Genomic DNA, 24,930 nt, shown 5'->3' on the forward strand with positions numbered 1-24,930 from the left:
CATGGATGTCGATAGATGGGGAGACTGATCAACAGTGTTTATATGAGCCATGAGGGATATTTTAGTGGGGGAGGGGGGACCAGGATGGGGCATATTACAAGTCTTAAAAAAAAGTAAGGACACAATTTAGACATGGCGTAAGGGGCAATTTTTTTTTTAGAAAGCTGCAAATAAACAAAGAGAATAATACAAAATTTTGATTTCTTTTTTATTATAAAAATAAGTTTGTGAAAGACAGGCCTATAACTTATTTTTAGAATGTGTGATATTTCATCTGCTTTCTTTTCTTTACCTCTCAGTCAGCATTCTTTTTGCATAGTTCTAACTGATACTTGGCCGAGGGGGGCTCCATGTCCCCAAGCCCTGCATCCGTACACCGCCGCTTGCGGGGGGAATAACATTTTTAGATAAGGATTACAACAAATCTCATCAGGCAAAATGTAGTAAAAAAAAAAAAATCTGATGATTTACAAAATCATTATGACCTATAACCCCCCCCCCCCATCAACACCAGCACAAGTTGACCTTCGCCCATCTAAGCATTCAAAACGAGCAGGGGCCGCGGAAGCGGGGGGGCTTCAGCCCCCACTTTTTTTCAAAACCGTGTACAAAAAATGTAAAAAATTACCATGGGATTGTGATTTTTGCATGGTCAGCCCCCCATCACTTTGAAAACCGTTCGGCAGCCCCTGAAGGGAACTTGGGGACTTACTCCCCCCCCCCCCCCCCGTAAAAAATTCCATGACCGAGAAGAGCAGAAAAGATAGATGGTGGTGAATGAAAATAATGTTTAATTTTGTAAGTAAGGGAAAGGGTAAACAATGAAATCATTTTCACGATGTTGTATATTGAAATATGTCAAAGTTAGATTTACAGTTTTAAGCAAGACCTTTTTGGCTCTCTTGCTTCGCTCAATTCCCCCATTTTTTGGAAATTCATTAAATTCATTTAATAGAATTGATTAAATACTTAATGCATTTATGAATTTACTAATTTATTTATTAATTAATTGAATAATTCATTTATTTATCTATTCATTTATTTATCTATTTGTTTGTTTGTTTATTTATTTAGTCATTTATTTATTTATGATTTTATTTTACTCATTACACTGCAAAGAAATTGGTCAATTCTCTTTCTATATAGAGTACAGTGTTTTGTTTTGCATTAACTTACACAAGTATACTGGTGTATGATTTACATGGAAACTATTTATTGAAAGATCTGAAAGCAGAAATAAGATTTCACCTAAGTTTAAAGTATAATCAGAAAAGATTTAATAAAACTGAGTTGCGGAAGATACGTTTTTACTTTGAGTGAATACGGCACTACAAGTCGCGGTTTTTATGGTCCGCTGTTGGTTGGCCTGTTGGAGCCGGAGAACAATGGATTCAGTCCACTGAATCTATTGTTCTCTCGTTCTCGACGGGTGACAGCGGGCCGAGGAATTGTGACTGGTAGTGTAAGTAACATATTTTATTGTATTTTTTTGTATTTCTTGTAAAATATTGTCGTGTGATATGTGAATTTTGTTAATGTAAAAACCTGTTTCTTTTGATATTTTATGAATAATAAAGTACCTCAATTGAGGATAAATAGAAAAAAAAATAAATACTGGTGTATGATGGCGCTCTTTATCAAAATGATCTCTCACACACAAACATGACCATGAGCCGCCAGCCTTGTGACAGAAGCCTCACATCGCCGTTATTGATGTTCATGCATCAAGCAGGGGGAATCGTTGGAACTCATGACTCCGACTCAATTATGCAACGTTGCAAACTGGATAAATAAAACCAAAACAACAAAATGTAAAATATTTATGATTATGTTCATTGAAGTACAGCAAATGTTACATAAAAGAGCAAGGTTTTCCGTCAGATGAATAGAAAGAGGAAAAGAAAGCGGGAAGGGAAAGTAATACACACTTTATTTTTTTCTTCTATTTATTGGTAGGCCATATAAGTTTATAGTATTGAATTGAGTTTTAGTGATTGTATTTGTGGAAGCGCCTTGGTGTAGCGGTTCTGACTCTCGCCTTGTAATCAGAGGGTCGTGTGTTCGAATCCCACCATGGCCTAGCGCCCTTTGGCAAGGCGTCAATCCACACTTTGCCACTCTCACCCAGGTGCTAATTGGGTACCGGTAGGAAACAACCGTCATTGTGGTTGGTTTAGCAAGTTTGCGCCTAACAGGCTGCTTGGAATGCTATGAATCCAGTGACCGGGTAATGATAATTGTGAAGCGCTTTGAACAGTCGTAGATTGATAAAGCGCTATATAAATGCCAATTATTATTATTATCATTATTTATTTGTTTGTTATGTTATCGTGCAATGAATAAAACACTTAATTATTTTTTTTTTCAAAAGGGGTTAGATCCATTTCAGTTTGTTTGAAAAATATGGGTTGTCCACAAAAGTATATTTTGGAAAGGAATACTGGAATAAAACATGAAGCCAGGCAGATTTCTCTTTTACCAAAATTTATGTTCATATGGTAGGCTATCATTACAATACAGTTTCAATATGGGGGAATTAATAAAAAAGAAGTTCTTGGAATAGTCTCAAGTAGATTTGCAAACAAACTCTTCAGAGCTCATTTCAGGTATATATCCATTTTTTAAACATAAAATTTGACTATGTTTGATCCCAATGTACAGATTTTCAGTCGTTTAAATAATATTAAAGAGACATTGTTTTTCCCATCAAAATGTGAATAAAAATTTCATTTTTTTTCTTCTTAATGGGTTGGATCCATTTCAGTTTGTTTTAAAAAAGGGCCTAGATCCACGATGGTGATTTTTTAAAGAATATCTAAAAGATACGAAGACAGGTATTAATGTTCACGTGGTATAGGTTAGTTTATTATAGTAGAAAGATCGCATAAAAATATTGCAGTACGGGGGAATTTAAAAAAAATGGTTTTCTCGGAATGGTATAAAGTCACTTTGTGGATCTGACCCTTTTTGCATACAAACTATTTTAATGTAGATTATTATAGATTTAGATTTATTTATTTCCGTTAAACATTTTTTTCATAATATAATCAAAGTAACAATACATATTTAATATAATAGATAATCCAGACAAATCAATGAAATTTCGTAACAAATGTTGAATATGAATTAAACAAAACTACAATTTGTTGCAGTAATTTTATCAATGGAAAGAAACAAGAAATGAACGGAGGTACTTGCCAAGAAAAGCAAAAGCTTGTAGAGTATAGGTAAGCCCCTAAACTTAGTTTCAATACTAATAATAAACAAACTCTATACAAAAATCGAGACGGGCACAGCAAGACAAACTTAAAACAAGTAATTCACAAATATCAAAATAAAACGAATAAGGGACGGAAAAATAAGAGAAAGTAGTTCAAATAATAAAAATTACAGTGATAACACACAAAAAAGTATATACTTATAAGTAGAACATGTTTTAGATCTTTAAAGGTCATGAAGATTACATGCTATTTGTTTTGTTTTGTTTTTAAAACTCACATTTAAAACAAAATATAATAGTGCCCCCAATCAGCATATATTTGTTTTTCCGCGAGGCCGTGATTAAAAGCAAATACAAATTATAAAGAAAGCAAACATTTAAATATTACTAAACAAAATACAGGACAAATGCATAATCATGATAGTTTAAAAACATCTATAAACATATAAGCAAACAAATCTAAACAAATAAACAAAACAATTACAAATAAGTCATATCATAAATTAGAATTTGATACAATATACTTTTTTATAATGAAATGGAAAGCCACAGTATGGACAATCTTTATATAAACATTGTTTAAAAGAAATATTTACAGACTTATTGGAGAAGGCCTGTCTTTTAGATAAAATAAAATCATAATTATCTATATAAGCAAATTTGTTTATATTTTGAAACGGAGAATGAATTAAAGGTATAAAATTAGGAAGATAAATGGTCTACGGACAAACTAAATTTTTATAAATAAATATGTACAAGCCTACATTAGCCACTGGAAAAGTATCTTCGAGAAAAGAAACGTTGTCATGACAGATCATGTAAAAGAAATAGAAATGAAAATTATTGATTGATCATGGAATCGAAGGGAGATGTGAGAAACGCCATCTACTGACAACAAACAGTAAAACAATAGCAGCCGAAATATCGGAAAAGTAGAATTCTCGAATTTCGTAAATCCGGTATATTTTCTCATCTTGCTGGATTTAAATGCATACCCAGGCATGCTACTAAAGAGATAAAACTCATTCAGGGTCATTGTGAGTGAAGATTTCAACGATTTTGGGAATGGTATTACTCAGATCAGGATCAGGATCAGGAATTGATAATGATGCAATTTTTATCCGCTTTGGCGTCACTCGCAACGGAAATCAACTCGTGGAGGAGCCCGGCCCACCGGCGTAGATGTTGACGGTGGCAGGGCAGTGCCAAGCTGGATCTGCCGGACGGACGCGCTTGATGATTCATGAATGACGGAGTGAGTGAACAAACAGAAACAAGTTATTTCGTAATCGACGTGCAATAATGAGGAAGCCCATTCGTGACGTGAATGCCCGGCTTACTGCTTTCAGATCTTGGACCAGGTTTTCCTCCATTGTAATGGACAAAATTAGAACATGACCTGAATTATTTCCTTGCTACCACTGAGGCGATACTAGTTCTCTGAATGACTGTCTTCTTGTCAATCTGTATTTAGCTGGAATCAGAATCTGCATCATTGCATTTATTTGTAAACATTTCACTGTCTGACTGGAAACTTAATATGCCGAGAAGTGTGATCTTTTAAAAAATGATGCCACTGTTTTGCAAATTTTACTACTATTACTAAGTATCCAATTCAATTTCTTTTGATGTTCCCAAAGTTCCAAGAACTTCAAATCAAAACAATCAAATCAATTTTGACTCCTGTCAAAGTCGAGGACTGCTTTGCTGAAATAAAACATTGCGGCGTGAAGCTAGAAAAAGTGATCTTTACTAGTGTGGATTGACGTGACGTACACTCGATTCCGTATTCTCAGAATTTAGGAGGGAAGATATTCTCTTTATTTTTCAAATTTAGCAGGGTTCTGCAATAGATTTTACTTCAGTTCAACTCAAAGACAATATGTCATTTCGGTAAGTTTTTTATTTTTACTCCAGAATTGAGTCTAACCAGTGATATTTTTTCTAATCATAATGTGTAAATTTACATGATCATTTAGATTTTTAATTAGATCTGTTACTGTAACATATTTGACTTAGAGTGAACATGTATTTTGAAGTAATTGTACTTTGTAGAGTAGAACAACATTTGTAGATTATTTTGACTTTGAGGGGCGTTTATATAACATTACATTCTGGAAGATATTTGTTTTTGTTTGCAATATCTTGTATAATTAGCATTTTAAAATATTTCAACTATTTTTTTGTTATTTTTTTATATTTTTGTGTCATTGCATCATTATTATTAGACCCTAGTCTAGTGGTATAATATTTGACCCATGTTATACTGCAGATTTCAGTTTTTAAACTGTATGTAGATGCATGTTAGGGAATAATTTTGCTTGACTTTTTTGAAAGACTGCTATGCATAAAGTCTTTTGTATAGCATATTTTTATATAGAACTGTACACTATTAACAGTTGAGAGCTTTTCTCTTATGACCAAAAGTGCTCTTCAAATGTGTATAAGCAAAATTATTCCCTGCAATTTTATGAGGCCTAGCTTATGTTCCAATGTATACATTGATTTTGCTGAACATTTTAGGGTGAGGGTTTAAGTTTTTTTAGAATTAGGATTGATAGCTTTGAGATTAGGATTTGCCAAAACACTTTGATTGTTGGCATCAACTGAAAGACAAGACAAGATATTGAACAATTGTTACCAGCACAAATTTTAAATATTCATGACAATTATTGACATGTTATTCTCTTAAAATTCCTTCCAGCCGGATGTTGAAAGGAGCCAGTGGGCGGAGCTTGGCGTCCAAGGAACCAGAGCCGGGTGACCAATCAACAGAGATCACTGTCCACCCTGAAACTCGCAATCCAACGCGTGTATGGGATACCATACGATACAAACAGAAGGTTGATGTGGTAAAGCCTATCGATCCAGCCACACCCAAACCAAGAGGTGAATTTCTTTACTTTTCTAAATGATAAAAGTCAATGGCATGTATTCTGAAGTCGGTTAAAATTCAAACTCTGGTTTGAAATTGCAGTTTAACTTCAGTGACACAAATCTGTTACAAGGGGAATCCAGCCTTGGCCATAAAATGTTGTGTTGGGAAGAAGAAAAATAAATTAAACAGAATGTCGAAAGTTTGAAAGAAATCGGACAAGCGATAAGAAAGTTATAGCTGCTTTAAAATTGAGATCTCTAATAGTATGTAGATTTCAAATTGGCAACTGGGTAAGTAAATTATGACAAGGGGCAAGGACAACTTTCCCATAGGCCATGTACTTTATTATCAGGGATTTGTGGTTTTCTCCTAAGTACCTATTCCCCTGGGGCAGTAATCTAAATATAACCCATGTAGTATATTGTTTTATGTCCTCATGAAAGAAAAATATGATTTGAAATAAAACTTTAGGGAAAAAATGACATTTTAGCCATAATATGTATTGGAGTACATGGAAGAGTAGTCCTTGCCTTACATCACTGTGACATCCCGTATGAGGCCAATTTGAAGTCTCCATGGGTATAGTGATTACCAATATTTACAACTTTTAAAAATTCATAACTTTCTTGTTGTTTGTCCAATATTGTTCAAACTTTCACCTATTAACTTGTCTGATTTTTCTTTTTCTTATAAAAACAAGTCTTTATTTGGGTTGGATTCCCCTTTAAGTACAGGTTCAATTTATCAGCTCATTTAACACTCAAATAATTCAGGGGGGTGTTTCACAAAGAATTAAGGATGACTTGAGTCACACTTTTGTGGTATAAAAGGCATGACTGTATTGGTCAGATCATGCGCATTGCATATCATGTACACATCGGCATTTAAATGCGACTCTAAGACTCATACTTAAATCTAAGTTGTGAAACATCCCCCTGAAATGCACTGACTGGAAATAACCTAAACCAGTTTTCTTCATCGTAAAGGATAAAGAAAGAACACAGTAAATATTGGAACAATGTAAACAAAGTTATACATTTTTCACTTCCTGTAACTTTAGAACAGAGTAAGACTATGGTCTATAATTAGTTAAACCGGACTTCAGAGTATGGGCCAATGTTGCGTAACATAACGGATAATGGTACAATTGTTGCCTTTCTATTGTTATTACCATGGTAACAATGCTTACAACAGCCAATCAAAATTAAGGATTCTAATCATGCCATGCATATTATCCAATTAAAAAGTATTAAAACTTTACATAATTTATGTATTGAATAGGGCCCTGGGGAGCGTTTCATGAAAGGACTTGTCCGACGTTTTATCCGACAAGTCCCATTTCATCCGACAGTTACTATAGTAATAGTGTCTCTCAGCCAATCAAAATCAAGGAAAGATGTCAGATCTGACAACTTGTCAGACAAAAATGTTGATGAAACAGTCCCCTGGCCTCTGTATACAAAAGTGTGATTGATGATTGCAAAGTTACAAGGACCTTTTAGATCTGGATCGTACAAATACCAATTATCAAAAGGATTTACTGTAATGTGCATACTGTCTGTAGTAACTAATTAGAATAATTGTTTCAAACAATTGATTGTAACCCTTTGGCCCAAATTCACACAGGTGATCTTTCAAACCATCTGTTGAACCCATGGTTTATGCAGATTTCCTGTATACATTATGCTTACTTTATATCGTGTAATTTTTGTATATTAAAACAATATTGACTGGCCTCGGGGCGATATATCGCCCAAACTAGATTTATATCGCCCGAGTCGAGGAGACGAGGGTGATATCAATTTAGTGAGGGCGATATATGTCCTTTCGCCCCCAGGCCAGTCAATATTGCTATTATTAACCAAATCAGGCATCTAGAGCAAAAATCGTTAAAATCTAGATATTTCAAATTTTTAGAATGTGAATCTAGTTTATCATGTTGAGCAGACTGGGCCTCTGAACTTTACCATTGTGACGTAATTGAAATGATGCGTCCCTGGCCTGGGGACGCAGTATCCAGCGTTGTCTTAACTTGATTACCATTATGACGTATAGCACTGCGCGGTTCAAGGACGCGTGCAAAAACGCATAGAATACCCGGATATTAGCGCTGCTTTTTATTGCCCGCTACATTTCCACGCATTTTCTCATTGACTTTCCTGAGCGGGCAATAAATTGGGCCCGTGGATAAACAATTGGAATTTTATTGACCGGCAGTTTGATCCCAGTCTTAAGCAGGCAACAATGTTTCAAAGTTGCCCTGCTCAGATGTCTGATACGGTTAATAATAAAAAATGTCCAGTGCTGATGCGAGCTTTTGTCACAGCGTGCGAAAATTGATGCCTGTTGCCATAAAGTACATGTACACTATTTTATTCATGAGTCCACTGTTTGAAGAGTGGATTCATTAATCCAAGACAGTGGACTCCCGAATAAAATAGTGTGGATAAACATGGCAACAGGCATCAAATTAGCACACTGTGACAATATAAGCGTGCATCAGCATTGGACATATTTAATATGCATGTCCATGGTATATTAATTCATACTGGAAATTTGCATTAACTATGGGTTCAACCAATGGTTTTAAAAACCACCTTTGTGAATTTGCACTCTGGTAATTTAATTTCACATTAAAAAATGAGTAACTATAAAGAAATTTTTAGAATGAAGTACTAATAAATTGCAAACACAAAGGACTGAGAATTAAGATTCTTATGGAATGCCAAAAGCCGGACAGTGCCTCAGTTGGGCCCAGTATTTTAAAAGAGTTTGACACAAAATGTAAGACAACCACCAAAAAATTCATCCAAATGCTGAAATTTATCATTTGAAAAATGTAGATGTACGGTAAGCAAACTTTCTCAAAATGAAATTTTGTTATCAGGTTTACAGGTCTATAAGAAAAAATAATTTTCACATTAAAAAATGAGTAACTATTATTAGAATTAGAATTTTTTAGAATGAAGTACTGATAATTTGCAAACACAAAGGACTGAGATTTAAGATTCTTACTTTTATGGAATGCCAAAAGCCAGACAGTGCCTCAGTTGGGCCCAGTATTTTAAAAGAGTTTGACACAAAATGTATAAAGACAACCACCAAAAAATTCATCCAAATGCTGAAATTTATCATTTGAAAAATGTAGATGTACGGTAAGCAAACTTTCTCAAAATGAAATTTTGTTATCAGGTTTACAGGTCTATAAGAAAATATAATAATATGACGTAGAAGTGTGGATTTAGTTGACCAATAAACATTTAAAGTTTATTGTGTTTGAAAGCTTAAAGGGTACGTTCCAGGCTGAAAATGATATGATTTTAACAGATTTAAAGAAAAATCAGACAAATAACACACTGAAAATTTGATCAAAATCAGACTAGAAATAACAAAGTTATGACATTTGCATTACTCTGGTGAAACAGTTACAGTTCTATGCTCATCTTCATAATGAGCAAACTGTAATGATGGTATATCCCATGGATTTTTATGAGCAAATAAATTGAAATTTAAAGTGATGTATTCATTGCTGCAACTTTAATGGAGACATATCATTCACACATGCTTGAAAAAAAATGAAATAATTTTGATTTCATGTAATAACATAAAGAAAAAGGACAGTGAGGATGTGACATAATCAACTCATCTGCATATTCATAATGATGTGTTTTCACAAGATGTTGAGCATGAATTTTGAAATTCAATAACTTTGCTTTTAAATTAATCTTCGTTATCAGATTTTGATGCAATTGTAATTATAATTATTTTTCTGCCCAGAATGCCCCCTTTAAGAATTACAGCGCTACACAATTACATGTAGTACATGTATACCAGATTAGCAGTCACCAGATTATAATATATTTCTTTGAATTACAGCAGTTTTTACGAAATTGTTACTGTACATGTTTTCTACATGTAGCTCAGTTTCAATATCTGTCTTTATTTTATTAAAGCAATTTACCCTGTATTTAAACAGTATCATGATTTTTTTAAAGCTTTTGACATCTTGTTTGTTTGTATTGATCAAGTGTTTATGTTTGCATGTGTGTTGTGTCCATCGTACAATTTATACCTACACTATATAGTTGTTTGTCACCCATGGATATTTTAACAATTTAAGTACTTGTTTACATTTTAATTTAAGCATGATGTTTCTGACAGTTGCTCCTCGTTCTTGTGCACACATTATTATCAATTGGCATGATTCAAATCTCCCCCCCCCAAAAAAAAGAAAGCCAGACTACACTGAACCCCATGCGATTGCTTCCCCTGTTGTACAAAATAGAAAATTCAAAATCAATGCAGGCAAAAGTGTATAGTTAAACCTTCTTTGATTTTCTTAATTTTATATAATTAAAATTACTTATTTTCTTCTTTAATTCAACTCTAAAATTAATCTCATATTCAGTGTTAAAAATAACTTCATTGATCGGATTAGTTTTCTACAGATTTTGATGAAATTTTCAGCATTTGAGTGAGTTTTTTTTTCTCATTGTATTCAAGTCAACTTTTTGTTTTTGGGAGGGTGAATTTAAGACCCTTTAAGTTAAAGGGGTGGTCCAGGCTGAAAATATCTATATCTTAATACACAGAGTAGAATTCACTGAGCAAAATGCCGAAAATTTCATCAAAATCGGATAAGAAATAATAAAGTTATTGAAGTTCAAATTTTCGCAATATTTTGTGAAAACAGTTAAAGGCGAGCTGATGATGTCACATCTCCACTTTCCGTTTTCTTATGTTATTACATAAAATCATATTTTTTTCATTATTTCATACTTGTATGAATAATGTGTCTCCCTTATAATGAAATAAGTTGCAGCAATAAATATCTAATGCACTAAATCAGTTGTCAATCCAATATTTCTAGTTCTTGGAGGAAAAAAATTGAATAAACCTAATTTCATGTAATGAAATACAAAAGAACAAGTGGAGATGTGACATCATCAGCCCACCTAATGAATATTCATGACGACTGTTTTTACAAAATATTACTAAACTTTAAAATTCAATAACTTTGCTATTTGTTGTCCGATTTTGACGAAATTTTCGGCATTTTGCTCAGTGAATTCTACTCTGTTTATTAAGTTATAAATACTTTCAGCCTGGACCACCCCTTTAAAAGATACATTGTAGCACAAGATAAGATCACCAGTTTTACATTAAGTTGCATGTACATGTAGAGTCGTACCAGTACCTAAAGTTGTGACTATAGTCATGTGTACACTTTTTAACAGCTTTATGACCCCTCCCTGCTTGGCATGAAATTGCTTTAGATTTATTGTTTGTTTGTTTGTGTTTATTATTGTGCCAGACCATGTGCGGTTTGTGTGTATATCGGACACGCATTCCAAGACTGGTGCCATGCCAGAGATACCGGAGGGGGATGTGCTTATTCATGCCGGGGACTTCACCAAAATTAGCCGCAGGAAAGAAGTGGTAAATTTCAATGAGTTTCTAGGTGAGTTGTCCGGTTCTTCCGCACTTCAAGTTCTGCAAACATACTAGATAATTTTCATGCATCAACTACAATGTATTTTCATACTCCTAACAATTTGAAAATAAAAGATTATATCTTGAGAGCCTTTACTAGCCAGGGCCCTGCCATACAAAGAGTTTTGATTGGTCCAATTATTTAATCTCATCCAGGGAAAATCATTGATATTGCATCTTCATATAGATGGAAGAGATTTCCTACATACATGTATATATCTCTTTGAACATTCTTAAAATGAGTTGGTTTCATGGAACATACTGTATGTTTGCAGATCTTGATTTAAATCATTGCTTCTTCTGTGAAAGCTGTGCAGATTTTGCAAGTTTTGTGCTCACTATTTTAGCATGCATTCATCATCCTCTTCATCATCCCTCTTCATCATCGGTGTGGCTTTTGCAGTTTGTGGTCACCTTGCTCTTGTGTACAGGCTGAAGTCTCTTGTGACATTGTTGAAGGTACAGGTTTATGTGGTAAATGATGGCTCAAAATACTCAAAAGACTTCTCCTCCTCCACCCCTTTCCCCCTCTCATGCATATTCATGGGTCAAAGGTCACACAAGGTTTGTATGCACATCAGATACCTTCTCAAAGACAACGTATCTAAGCAAGGTGGTCCCGCCCGGCGATGTCTTTATTCATGCTGGAAGCTTCAATAACGTTGGCCTCCCAAGAGAAGTCACTGCATTCAATGAGTTCCTAGGTAAGTAGGAACTAACCGAGTCATGATGTATTGTGGATGAAGGACAGCATGTCTTGTCTGTTACCATGCGACCTGATGCAAAATTTCATAACCGATATTAAAATTTGATATAATTTGTTCCTGTCATTTCACTCTTTCCAATAATTGCTTCTTTTCTTGGGTTTTGGTTCCCTTTAAACTTGTTTCCACTATGAATTAAAACTGTTTTCCGCTATTTAGTTTTATGAAAAACCAAGATGAGAAAGGGGTCCTAAAGCGTGGTAGCTTGTCGAGCAAATTTTCCATCAGGCCATCAGGTTTTGTGCCTTCAGACTATGTTGTAACAGTCAAGACGCTGATCTGCTTTTCAGCCAATCAGAATGAAGCTTGTTTGATGAAGCACTCTAAAACTCCCCAGCTAGTAGTTTTTTTTTTTGGGTCAGACTGCTTTTATACATGTACATACACAGTGGCTTTAAAAAGGATGATATTCAGCATTGATGGAATATTGATTTAATGCTATGATGTGGTAACCGTGAATTTGGTTTTGTTTTTAATTGTAATTACACAAAGGTTTGTAATCCAAGCTTAAGTACATGAATGCAAACACTCCTAGACACTCGCTTGCACTATTGTGGGTCTTATTCCCCAAGGCTGTTCTGAACTTCACGAACTGGGTGTATTAAAACCTTGGAGAAAACTCATCATCCATAGTTCTTGAAGGAAATGCATGTTCATCTATGCCACATGCAGTGAATTTATACCTTGAGCGATGAACTAATCAAGCATCTTGTGGTTTCTTTATGAACACAGAATATACATGTATCTGATGCAATTTTGTTTTTATCAAAATGAAAGAAAACCTACATAGTTATGTACGTACATGTACCAATTTTACTCGATAAATTATGTCTACTGTTTTGGAAAGAACAAGTGAGAAAATGACTGAACAAATTTGAAATGCAGAAACTGTTTCAATTGATAGAGTGAAGTGATTTGTATTAGTCGTAAGAATTACAGAATGCTTCAAAATATGACTGTTCTTTTTTAATTGAAATTTCATTTTCATTTGTTATGTTAACAATAATCTTCAGTTCATGACCTAGTTTAATACATGTATGTACGGACCCAATAGTGCGATTTACTTTTATTGTAGGACAGCCCCCTCCCATTATGTGAGAAGTAAAAGATGAATAGTGACGGTTAGAAACTTTGAATGTGAAACTGATAGTATTAATGGTACATGTAGACAAGTTTCTTGGACATTGCATCATTGTCATCATCTTCATCATCATCACCATCGTCACATTCTTTTTCTTCTACTTTTATCATTTTCAACATCATCATCACCATTATCATTGTTATACCATCATGACCATCATCTTCTTTTTCATTATCATCACCATCATGATCATCATCATGATTATCATTGTCATCTTTATCATCATCACATCATCATCATCATCACCATCATCATCATCATCACCATCGTCTCATTCTTTTTCTTCTACTTCTTTATCATCTTCATTATTGTCTTCGACATCATTACCACCATTATCATCGTTATACCCTCATCATGATCATCATCACCCTAATGATGGGATCATCATAATCATGATCATCATCTTCACCACCACCACTATCATCATCATCATCATCTTTACTTTCACCTTCACCATCACCATCATCACGGTCATCACCATCTTTATCATCATGGACAATAACATCATCTTGTCTCACAGGCCTCACTATAGGCCAGAGCTTGGAAGGGTGATGCTCTGCTAGGGTTCAGCTATTCACCCAAATCTTATTTACTTCAACCATTGGTCTTTATTCCAGACCCATTTCTTCTGCTAGGGTTCAGCTATGTACGCAAATCTTATTTACTTGAACCCTAGCCATTGGTCTTTATTCCAGACAGGTCCATTTCTTCACAATTCAATGTGTTAACTATTGGAACTAGAATCTAATGTACAGTATGTAATTCATTACAAGCCTGCAAAGTAGTGAACGCTCAAATTGCTGCCCATCTTATAGGCAGAGACTATGGTTTTATATCTTTGATGAAATGCTAATTGTAAGAAATGCTACTGGTGCGGAAGACTAACTCCTACATGTATACACTTTAGTCTTGCATTTCTTTTTATCATCCAGGGCCCCATCTTAAAAAGAGTTACGATTGATCCAATCAATTGTAAAGTATGGAAATCCATCAGTGTCATGATTTTTTCTACAGGAAATTTGCTCAATGTCCTTGGTAAACAAAGAGAAGCAGTGAATTTTCAAGAAAACGATGAATGCATGAATATAAATCATAGAACTTAAAAAAATATTTTGAATAGACATGCATAATAGATGTTGATGTTGCTGGCTTTCCATATTTGCGATTGATCAGATCAATCACAACTCTTTGTAAGATGGGTCCCTGAACTCGGTCTCACAGTGATGGTATTTTGAACCTTAAAAATAGCACAATAGCATTTGAACATTAGAAGAGCACATTAAAAATAATTCAACAAAATGGCAGAATTCATTCGATAATTTTCGCATCACAATCATGCAAAGTACATTTTTGTGAACAATCAGAGTCCGTTAATGTAGACTAGTCAACTGTCTGGCTCTGTGTTGACACTGACCTGGGAAATGCACTTTGCTGGAGTAATGTTCCCAGGTGAGCTTCCCCAGGTACTCTTGAGTGCTGCATTCTCTACATACATGTAGCTCAGATCAATTATTTAATGGTTTTGGTCACCATTGCATCCATCCATCCACACCTTCAGAACTACATTGTATGAGAAATTTCTGGGAGACCAAAGGAAAAAATGAGACAAAGTCATGCCTGTTCTTCTCGGAGAGTTTAATTTGGTCTAAACACTTCACGGAGGGCGCATTATAATACATTGATAATGATTTCCAAATACTGTACATACCATCTCTCTACATCATCATCATCATCATCGTAATCATCATCATCATCAACTGTAAGTGGGTGCGTTGAGTTCTAGTGGTTCTGACTCTAGGATTTCAAACATAGGGTCGTACAGGTGGGTTTGAATCCTAGCCATGGCGTGTTTTCCTTCAGCAAGAAATTTATCCACACTGCTGCACTCGACCCAGGTGAGATGAATGGGTACCCGGCTGGATTAATTCCTTGAATGCACGAGCGCTGAAAGGCAGCTCGAGCTAAAGCCGGGGTAACAATAATGACAATGCACCTTAGAATAGATTGTAGATATATGGCGCTGCACAAATGCCTAATATTTAATTATCATCATTATCATCATTATCAACATATCCACGATGATGATCATCATAACCATCATCACCACTAAATTTAATTATCATCATCATAAAACAATATTCACTCCTTTGTGATAGGCTGAGCCCGAGCTCAGGGGAAAATGATTTGTATAATTTTGCCAGCTTGTTATCAATATTGACAAATTCCCTTTTCTTGTGCCTCTACAAGGAAGAGGATGAATTATTCATTGAATATTTGTAATTCATTTAAAGTTGCTTTTATTCTTTTCCTTTTACTTCAAAAACTCACTTTATTGTAGCTCTAGAACATGGAGCGTTCAATAAATTGTGCCCACGATTAAGATTTAGGCAAGAAGTAGGTCGGTTGGGTGCATGTTGGCCTCCTGTTCAATGCTCTTGAATGCATTATGTTGCCATGACGATGCCTAGGGCTTCCCACCCAGCCCTGTTTTACATTTTCTTTCAGTAAAGCTTTGAAGGTGAAGATGCCCTTGATGTTGTGCAAAATGTGTACAATGCTCTGAATCTAGAGACTGCATTTGGACTTTAGGAGAGAGAAATAGAGGAAAGGGAGAGGGAGAGAGAGATGGGATTGTGTTTTTAATAAGGCTTAAAAAAGGAGACAAAAAGAGCAGAAGGTGACAGGGAGATAGGAGGAGAACAAGAAGGAGGAGGAGGAAAAGTTGAAGCAAAGAAAGAGGAGGAGAATGAAGAAGAGAAGGATGGGGGAAGGATGGGAAAGGAGAAGAAGTAAAAGAAGGAGGAGGAAAGAAACAGAGGAAAGAGATTGGGAAAATGATGGAGAGGATAAGAAGAAGAGGAGGAGGAAGAGGGGGAGAAGAAGAAGAAAAGAAGAAGTAGAAGAAGAAGAGGAGGACGAGGGGGAGAAGAAGAAGAAGAAGAAGAAAAGAAGAAGTAGGAGAAGAAGAGGAGGAATGAAAGGGGTAAAAGAGGAGAGTTAGAGAGAGAAAGAAAAAGTAAAAACTATCCTTGGGGAAGGTTGACAACTTGACTCTTGGTTTCCGGTGAGGTTTTATTGATTTGTCTAGAGTTTTCTTGCCGATGTATCAAAGTTGCGAGGGGTGGAAAAAAACGTGTGAATTTCAAATACCTGGGGACGATAGCTTTTTAGTAAGAAATTCTCTTTCTCCGGAAGTTGCCTCGTATTTGATTGAACAAAGAAAGAGGAAGTAGCCTCGACAAAAGGAGATTTCACTTGTAGATAAGGCGAATGATTTAAAGGCAATTTCCTTGAAGATATGTCCTTACTCTTGATTCATTTGAAGGTTATTGAAAGGCAAACGTGACAAGTGCTTTGTCAGATTAAATACATGTACATGTACTTGGGAAGTAACCCGGGGGTGGGGCTACGTAGTATATATGTACACTGTAAAAACTGTGGTGTTATAACTGATACCAACTGGTGTTTAATAGAGGACCACACTGAGGTGTTAAAATAACACCCTAGAGATTGAACATAACACCAAAGAGTGTAAATGTACTGTAACAACCATAGGTGTTGTAATAACACCTATAGGTGTAAAACTAACACCACCAATTTAATACTGGTGTAAAATAACTGGTGTGGTCCTCTATGTACACCGGTTAACACCACAGTTTTTGCTGTGTATGATACGTATGTGCCGTGGTTGAGTCCCCCCTTTTTCAGCCTAAATTTCCATTTCAGAGCATCATCAATTTCATATAGAAAGCCATTGAAATTCCTATCTTTCCCCATTCTACATGTAGAGACCCTCATTTGTGTTTCTCGTTCTGGACAGTGCGCTATCTACCTTGCTATTTACATGAGTTCCCAAGACCCTATTTTTTATGTAGTCAGCTCAAGAGCATTACATTTTTAGCAATATTGTTGATCCAAGAGCTGTTTCGGAGACCCCCATTTCAAGACCAAGATTTCGTTCCAGACCGCGACCCCCGACTTTGGCGCGGCACATAGGTATTACATTGTAATTTGAGTAGCCCCCCCCCTCTCCCGGGGAAAATAATAGCTACATGTACCTGTCATACTGGTATTTCATATTGAAACTTCATGTTGTGTTTGGTTAGATAATTCTCAACAATTGTAAAGGAGGAGGAAAAGAAATTGAGGAGAGGAGATGGGCAAAAGAGAAGGAGGATGAAGGAGAGAAGAAGATGGAGAAGAAGAAGAAGAAGAAGAAAGAAGGAGGAGGAGAAGGGGAAGAAGAAGAAGACAAAGAAGGAAAAGCAGGAGGAAGAAGAAGAAGAAAAGAAGGAGAATAAGGAGAAAAAAAGGAGAAGAAAGAGGAAAAGGGGAAAGAAAATAAAAAAATGTTGAGGATGAGAGTTAGAGGACAAAGGTAGAAAAGAGAAGAATGATGAAGAGGAAAGAGAAGATAGTTAACGAGAGAAAGAAAGAGCAAACAATATCCTGGGGGAACGTTGACAACTTGACTCTCGGTTTCCGGTGAGGTTTTATTGGTTAGATTTACAATTGTATATATTTTCTTGTGCTTTTCCCATTAGACACAATTACAATGAAGTAATTGAATGGAATTATATGATTATAAAACTATATACTAGGCAAAAAGATGCTTCTTAATACAAGTGGCAACTCATTCCAGTATTCCAGTGCGTGCAAGTCTGATATGCACGCAGAAAATGGGGACCCTGTCATGTTTCTGTGTACACTGCTCTTCCAAACCCCCTTTCAATATAAACTGTACCAATCTTTATTTCATTATCCTTCACTTTATTCTTTGATTTTCCTCTATTTCCTTTAATACATGTATATCTGATATTCTTAACTCTAGTGGCACACTCCTAATACGTGAGGTTTTTTTCCAGAGGACACTAAGTTCAAATCCCCAGCTTTAGCTGGAGCTGCCACTCAATGATGCAAAGGCCTAGATATAATTTGTTCATTATTTTCATCATCATTTTTTTTTCTTTTTCGAAGAATGATTCACAGTCATCCCTTTATTTGCTGATGAGCTGAAGGTGTTCTTAAGAAATTAATTATTAAACCTCTTTTTCAAGGTACATTGTTCATTTCAATCCCATCAGGTGTGCATGTTGAAAGGGAATCCAAGGAAAGGGATTTTACCTAATTGTAAATTCATGAGTACATGTACCTTAGCTTTCAACGATCGTTCTCTAGCAAGTGATCAATTGATGTCTCTCTATTGTGAGGATTTTTGCTGTGTAAACCTGTGCCTGCTGGCTCATTAAACAGAGGTGCAGTGCTTTTGGAAGGGATCCCATGTATAAAATCGGTTGTCTTTAGTCCTCAAATTGGCACAAAAAATTAAAATGGGCAAGTCCACCCCAGCAAATAGTTTATTTGAATGGAAGGAGTAAATCAAACTAGCACAATGCCCAAAATTTAATCAAAATCAGATGCAAAGTATAAGTTTGACAGTTAAAATTGGTGGTATGCAAATGAGATAATCAATGTATTATATGACAAAGTAGTAATGCCAGTCCAACCTCAGACAAATAATTCCTGCTATACTTTCTCAAAGCCTGGTACACTGTATATTTGTATATTAATGATAATAATGGGCATTTTTTTTTAGCGCAGCGCCATCTATCTAGAAATAATCTTTTTTTTAGCGCAGTGCTAATTATTATTACCCCGGCTTTAGCTTAGGCTGCCGTTCAGTTCTCAGTGCATTCAAGGAATTAATCCTGCCGGTATCCATATACATGTACCTCACCTGGGTTAAGTGCAGCACAATGTGGATAAATTTCTTGCTGAAGGAAATTACGCCATGGCTGGGATTCGAACCCACGACCCTCTGTTTCAAAGTCAGAAGACTAATCCACTGGGCCACAACGTTTCACATAATCATTATTATATATTGTTATATTATCCTACAGGTACACTACCTCATCGTCACAAGATCGTCATCGCAGGCAACCATGAACTAACCTTTGATCAGCAACTCATGTCAGAAAGGAATAGCCATGTCTTCATGAGCTTTGCCTCAGCGTTTGAAGGTAACCCTCTCACACTATTTCAAGTTTGATATTAAAGGGGGGAGTTCACCCTGTTGAAAATTTGTTATTAATGCCAGAAAAATGATAATAAGATATTGGCGAAGAGGGAAATTGATTAAAGATTAAGAAAGTTATTCGAATTTTAAGTTTTTGATTTGTGACGTCAGTAGCTGCCTCATGCGTTATATGATCTAGAATGTATGAATTCCAAGTTTTTAGTATTTAATGAAAACTTTAAATTTTCTTCTTTCAAGAGCGGACTCTGTTGGTATAGTGAAGGGACAAATAAAAACCATAAATTTTCAATTAAAAAAAAAAAGAAAATGACATATTGATTTTTGTAACTCACGATACATAGAAAGCTGCTCACACATGACGTCATAAATCAAAAATTTGAGATTCTAATAAATTTTGAAGAATTTTCCATAAATATTTACCGATATCTTAAATGAATTTTTTAGTGCTATTTTACAATAAACTTTTTGCCTGGGTGAACCTCCTTATAAGAATCCTATCATAAGTTTTGGTATTGAAATCCCCCAAAAGTACTTCACCATTCAATTTCGGCTTCTGCCATCACATTGCCCCCCCCCCAAAAAAAAAATATTTTTCATTGAGGAGGCGTGATAGCTCAGTTGGTAGAGCGGGGGTTTCGTATTCCGGTGACCCGGGTTCGATTCCCACTTGGTGCACTAGTGCCCTTTGGTAAGGCATTGATCCTCAGTACCAGGTCCTTCGGAGAGGACATTAAGCCGTCGGTCCTCTGGTTGCTTGCTTACAAGCATTCATGCTTTCTTACATGTAGCAATCAGGTAAAAAATCACCACCAATGTTACATGCAAACACATTTTCTAGGACTTAAAAAAAAATAATTCAAAGATTGGTACAAGATTGGAATTTATTATGTTTAATTCGTATTTCAACGTATATATTTTAATATTAATTTTTTTGGTACAGGACTCAAGAAAAATGAATGGAAGGAAATTCGATCTCTACTTACAAACTGCACCTACTTAGAAGACTCTCAGACACATGTAATGGGATTTAAGATCTATGGATCACCATGGTAATGCATTTTTTCTAATTTACTTCTTTTTGTATTTTTGTTCTTGCCATATTCTTCCATTGTGATTTATAGTTACAGCCCTGAAGCTCTTAATCATGTCTGTTCTCTCTTTATCTATATGTCTTTATTTGTTGAACTGTCTTCATTTCCGACTGTCTCCTTCATTGTAAGAGATTTTTTGACCTTCTTTCCGGCTTGCATCCCTTTCTTTTCTGTTCTATATCAAATTCATTGTTTGTTCTATTTTTACTCCTGGCCTTAATGAACACCCTTACCCTTTATTTCTAGTTAACCTTATTTTATCAGGGCAGATGATTAGGATTAAGGGGTGTCTATAATAATAGTGAAGTAATAACATCATATTTTACCCAGGGTAGTCACTTCAGTTGTGAAGACTGTTCTACTTTAGCACAGCTACCTTGATCAGGTGCCTGAGCATTCAAGGATTTTCTTCCTACCGGGTACCCATTCACCGCACCTGGGTCGAGTGCAGCACATTGTGGGTCAAATTGTTGCTGAAGGAAAACACGCCATGGCTTGGATTCAAACTCACATCCCTCTCATTGAAAGACGAATCATTACCCTCCAATCCGGTGGATTCACAGTACAGTTCGGCATCTATCGGTTGCAGCGGTCTGGCCAAGATTCGCAATGCCTCATGGGAAAAAGTTGACATCTGTAGTGCATGCAAGCACGCCATTATTCAGCACTGGCCGATGCGGCTCGACAGGATATGCTATTTACAAGGGTCTAGGATAGAAATTTGCCTTCATATTTTTTGCAAATTTGAGACCGCTTTTGGTGAATTTTTGCCCTATGGTTTTTAATCTCATCATCACAGTCACATACAGTACTCTTGCACTTTGCACCGCCTGCGTGCGATGTCGACCCGAAGTAAGAAATTTGGCCCTGAAACCGATAGATGGCGCACCATATTGCAAATCCACCGAATTGGCTATGGATATTTTTTTTTTGCCTTTTGAATTTTTTTATTTTAAATATTTTGGACATGAAAATAGTTCCTTTGACCTTTGTTTACTTTATTGGTTTGTTGCTTCACCAGGCAAATGACCCTTCTTGAACTGGTGATATTTTTTGTCATTTTATATTTTGCTCTTACTATCTTTTCTTTCTTTGTTTACAGGCAACCAGTGTTCTGTGATTGGGGTTTCAATTTACCCAGAGGCCAAGCACTTCTAGATAAATGGAACAAGATTCCTGAGGATACTGATATACTGATTACCCATGGCCCACCACTTGGTAAATAGATGTGTAGTATAATGATAATAATGCCCAGTATGTTTATTTATATGCCGTTTGGCTTGGTTTTAGCAGGGCAGCATTTTTTACCATTGCCCTGCACAAAATTTAATTGGTACATACATGTACATGTAAATGTAAATCAAATATTGACTGCTCTTTTATTTGAGCAGTGATCTTAAAAATTTTGTTTGACTATTTTGATAGCAGGCCTTATAGAAATAGGTTTTAGTATTTCCCTCATGACCAGTCAAGGATTTTATTTTATTTTTTTGGAGTTCTGGGGAGCATTTCATGAAAGGACGTTTTATCTGACAAGTCGAATTTTATCCCAATGTTGTAACATTGCTTCTCAGCCAATTAAAATCAAGGAAAGTTGTCAGATCTGACAACTTGTCGGACAAAAATATTGATGAAACACTCCCCAGACTGAAACAATTATCTCGTTAGTATTGAGCATTTTTTGATGAATGTAATGGAATATAATAATGATATTCACCTTTTTTGGAGCTTAAAGAGAAATTCCAGTAGTTGCAGTAAACACTGATTTCATGAGAAAGTCTGTAAAACCAGGCTTAATTGTCAGTATATCATCGAGGATGAAGATCTGGTTAAGTTACATAAACTGAACTTTGTGAAATCTTGAAATCTACGCTGAAAAACGTTCACACTGAAGATCACCAACACAGATAGGCACACATGGGACAGTGTATTATTATTGCTGGAATAAAGACCCGATGGAAGTGACCGAATCCGTGCTTATTTTGCTTATTTCTCAGCAATTTCACAGTTTCTCCCAGAATCCTTTGGCACATATTTTTTATTCATACAAACAGACACTTGGGTGGTCATTATATTAGATTCTGTAAAAAGTCATTTTGAGATCGTTACCAAAACTGGAATTTATCTTTAAAGATAAAAAAGTAATAGCAGCAAACCATTATTTCATGAGAAAGCTTTAAAAGTCAAGGTTTAATAATTACCACCATATTATCATAAATCTAGATTTGGTACTTTGAAATCAACACATCTTTGTGAAATCATGTAATCTTAGCTGAAAACCGATAATTCTGATGATAACATAAAAATGCAAGTGTGGGGCATGTATAATATTGCTTGGAAAAATATGGGACATTTCATGGAATTCTGTGCTTATTTTGCTCATCTCTAAGTAATTACACATTTTTTACCAGACCCAATCGGCATATATTTTATTTATATGTATAAAAAAACTTAGGTGGTCATTTTATTAGATTCTGTTAGAACTCATTTTGAGATCATTACCACAACTGGTATTTATTTTTAATATATCAGAACGAGTTCTCTTAGATTTTTACAGGAATATCCTTACCTTAGTCATGGGATAATGCCATGACAATGTCCACTGCCTGAGGAGTATTCTAACAAAACTTTCTAAAAACTATATAAATTTATTGTCCGATATACTGGTATCTTACATGCATTGAAAAATATCTGTTCCTCCTCCTTGTCCCCTTGTAGGTCATGGGGATCTAGCGAGCAACGGCTGTCGGGCGGGGTGTGTGGAGCTCTTGTCTACCGTCCAGCGACGCGTCCGCCCGAAATACCACGTCTTCGGCCACATCCACGAGGGCTACGGGGTCACGACAGATGGCCAAACGACGTTTGTCAATGCTGCAATATGTGATGTTCACTACCGTCCGTGCAATCCCCCCATAGTCTTTGATCTTCCAACGCCTCGGGTTCCGACGGTAGAAGCTGAAAGCTCAGTGTAACACGGAATGTTGAATATGTAATATGTTTTATTTATACCTCTATGAAAATGAGAGCACTGCTCGGAAACTTGCGACCGGCTCAAGGAATGGTCTGGCCTGTATAAACAGAGCTTTAGTTATTGATTGTTTAAGTTGATTTGTATTATTGATTGTACAGTATGACCTATACATGCAATCAATCATGATAATAATAATAGTAATAATGCTAACATTTGTAGGGCGCTTTATACGGGTGTTTCAAAGTGGACAGGTGGGCTGACTAAAGTAAACAATGAATCCAGGAAAAAAAGTCATAAAACAATTTGCCTTATGATTGGTCAATAATGCCTCATTAACGTGTGAGATTATTATTGTTTGATGGATTAGTCTTTTTTTTTTGGGGGGGGGCATCCTAGACAGCTAAGGGGCCATGATGTTTGCGTTTACCGGTATGTTATTTATGAGGCAACATGGAGGCTCAATATGGAGCAGCGGATCAGTCTTCTGACTTTGAAACAGAGGCTCGTGGGTTCAAATCCCAGCCATGGCGTGATTTCCTTCAGCAAGAAACTGATCCACATTGTGCTGCACTCAACCCAGGTGAGGTGAATGGGTACCTGGCAGGAACTTATTCCTTGAAATTCCTCCGCGCCGTGAAAGGCTGCTGGGCTAAGGCCAGGGTAATAATATCCAAGTCCTTTGGCAGTTCATAGGGACTTTATGACATGATGTGATATGTGCTTCACAATGTTGGATGTGTGGGAAGTGACCAGGGATGTGTATCCGAGGCTAGCACTTCCGAGTCTCGTGGACACTGAAAAATCATTCTCCTGTAGACTTTGTACAGATAAATTGGCCTGAGGCCTAGGCCAGGGCTGGGAAAATGTGGCCTAGAGGCTCGCCTTGACTTCATCATCGGAAGTTGATACATATGTTCACTCTCATGGATGTTTCAAACAGGCCGATGCATTTATTGATCAATCTTGTGTGCTGTAAAAGGCTGTCGGGCTATTTGAAAATGCCAGGGTAAAACTTTATTCAAAGGTGTTTGTTAACATATTGATATTGAGTGACAATGCTGCTAGAGAAAACCTCCTATAGACTGTGTACACATGACTCTACCTGAGACCAAGGCCGGCAGCATGTGACCTAGAAGCCGGCCTCCACTTCATCCCTTGAAGTTAATACATGTGTTCACTTTCATTTATTGATCTTGTAAGCTGTAAAAGGCTGTCTAGCTTTTTAAAAAAAATGCCATGGTAAAACTGTATCCAAATGCCTGTGTTAGCTCAAGGAGACGTTTGGTGATTATGTGATGTGCTGTACAAGGCAGGGTATTATGACTATTATGGATG

General features: G+C 36.0%; 1 protein-coding gene across 2 annotated transcripts; it reads left to right on the forward strand.

The window, feature by feature from the left end:
* Positions 1–4,306: 4,306 nt before the first annotated feature.
* Positions 4,307–24,768, forward strand: LOC121405956 (metallophosphoesterase MPPED2-like). 2 transcript variants are annotated; one of them, XM_041596955.1, is made up of 8 exons: positions 4,307–5,113; positions 5,925–6,109; positions 11,413–11,559; positions 12,146–12,295; positions 19,397–19,516; positions 20,474–20,582; positions 21,727–21,842; positions 23,343–24,768. In XM_041596955.1, the coding sequence occupies exons 1-8, from the start codon at positions 5,103–5,105 to the stop codon at positions 23,594–23,596; spliced, it is 1,092 nt and encodes a 363-aa protein (XP_041452889.1). In that variant the 5' UTR covers positions 4,307–5,102; the 3' UTR covers positions 23,597–24,768. The 2 variants fall into 2 exon arrangements, with proteins under 2 accessions (XP_041452889.1, XP_041452888.1); XM_041596954.1 differs by lacking the exon at positions 12,146–12,295 and having other exon boundaries at positions 4,309–5,113.
* Positions 24,769–24,930: the final 162 nt, after the last annotated feature.

The sequence above is a fragment of the Lytechinus variegatus genome, chromosome 19, assembly GCF_018143015.1.
Source record: "Lytechinus variegatus isolate NC3 chromosome 19, Lvar_3.0, whole genome shotgun sequence".
NCBI classification, from domain to species: domain Eukaryota; kingdom Metazoa; phylum Echinodermata; class Echinoidea; order Temnopleuroida; family Toxopneustidae; genus Lytechinus; species Lytechinus variegatus.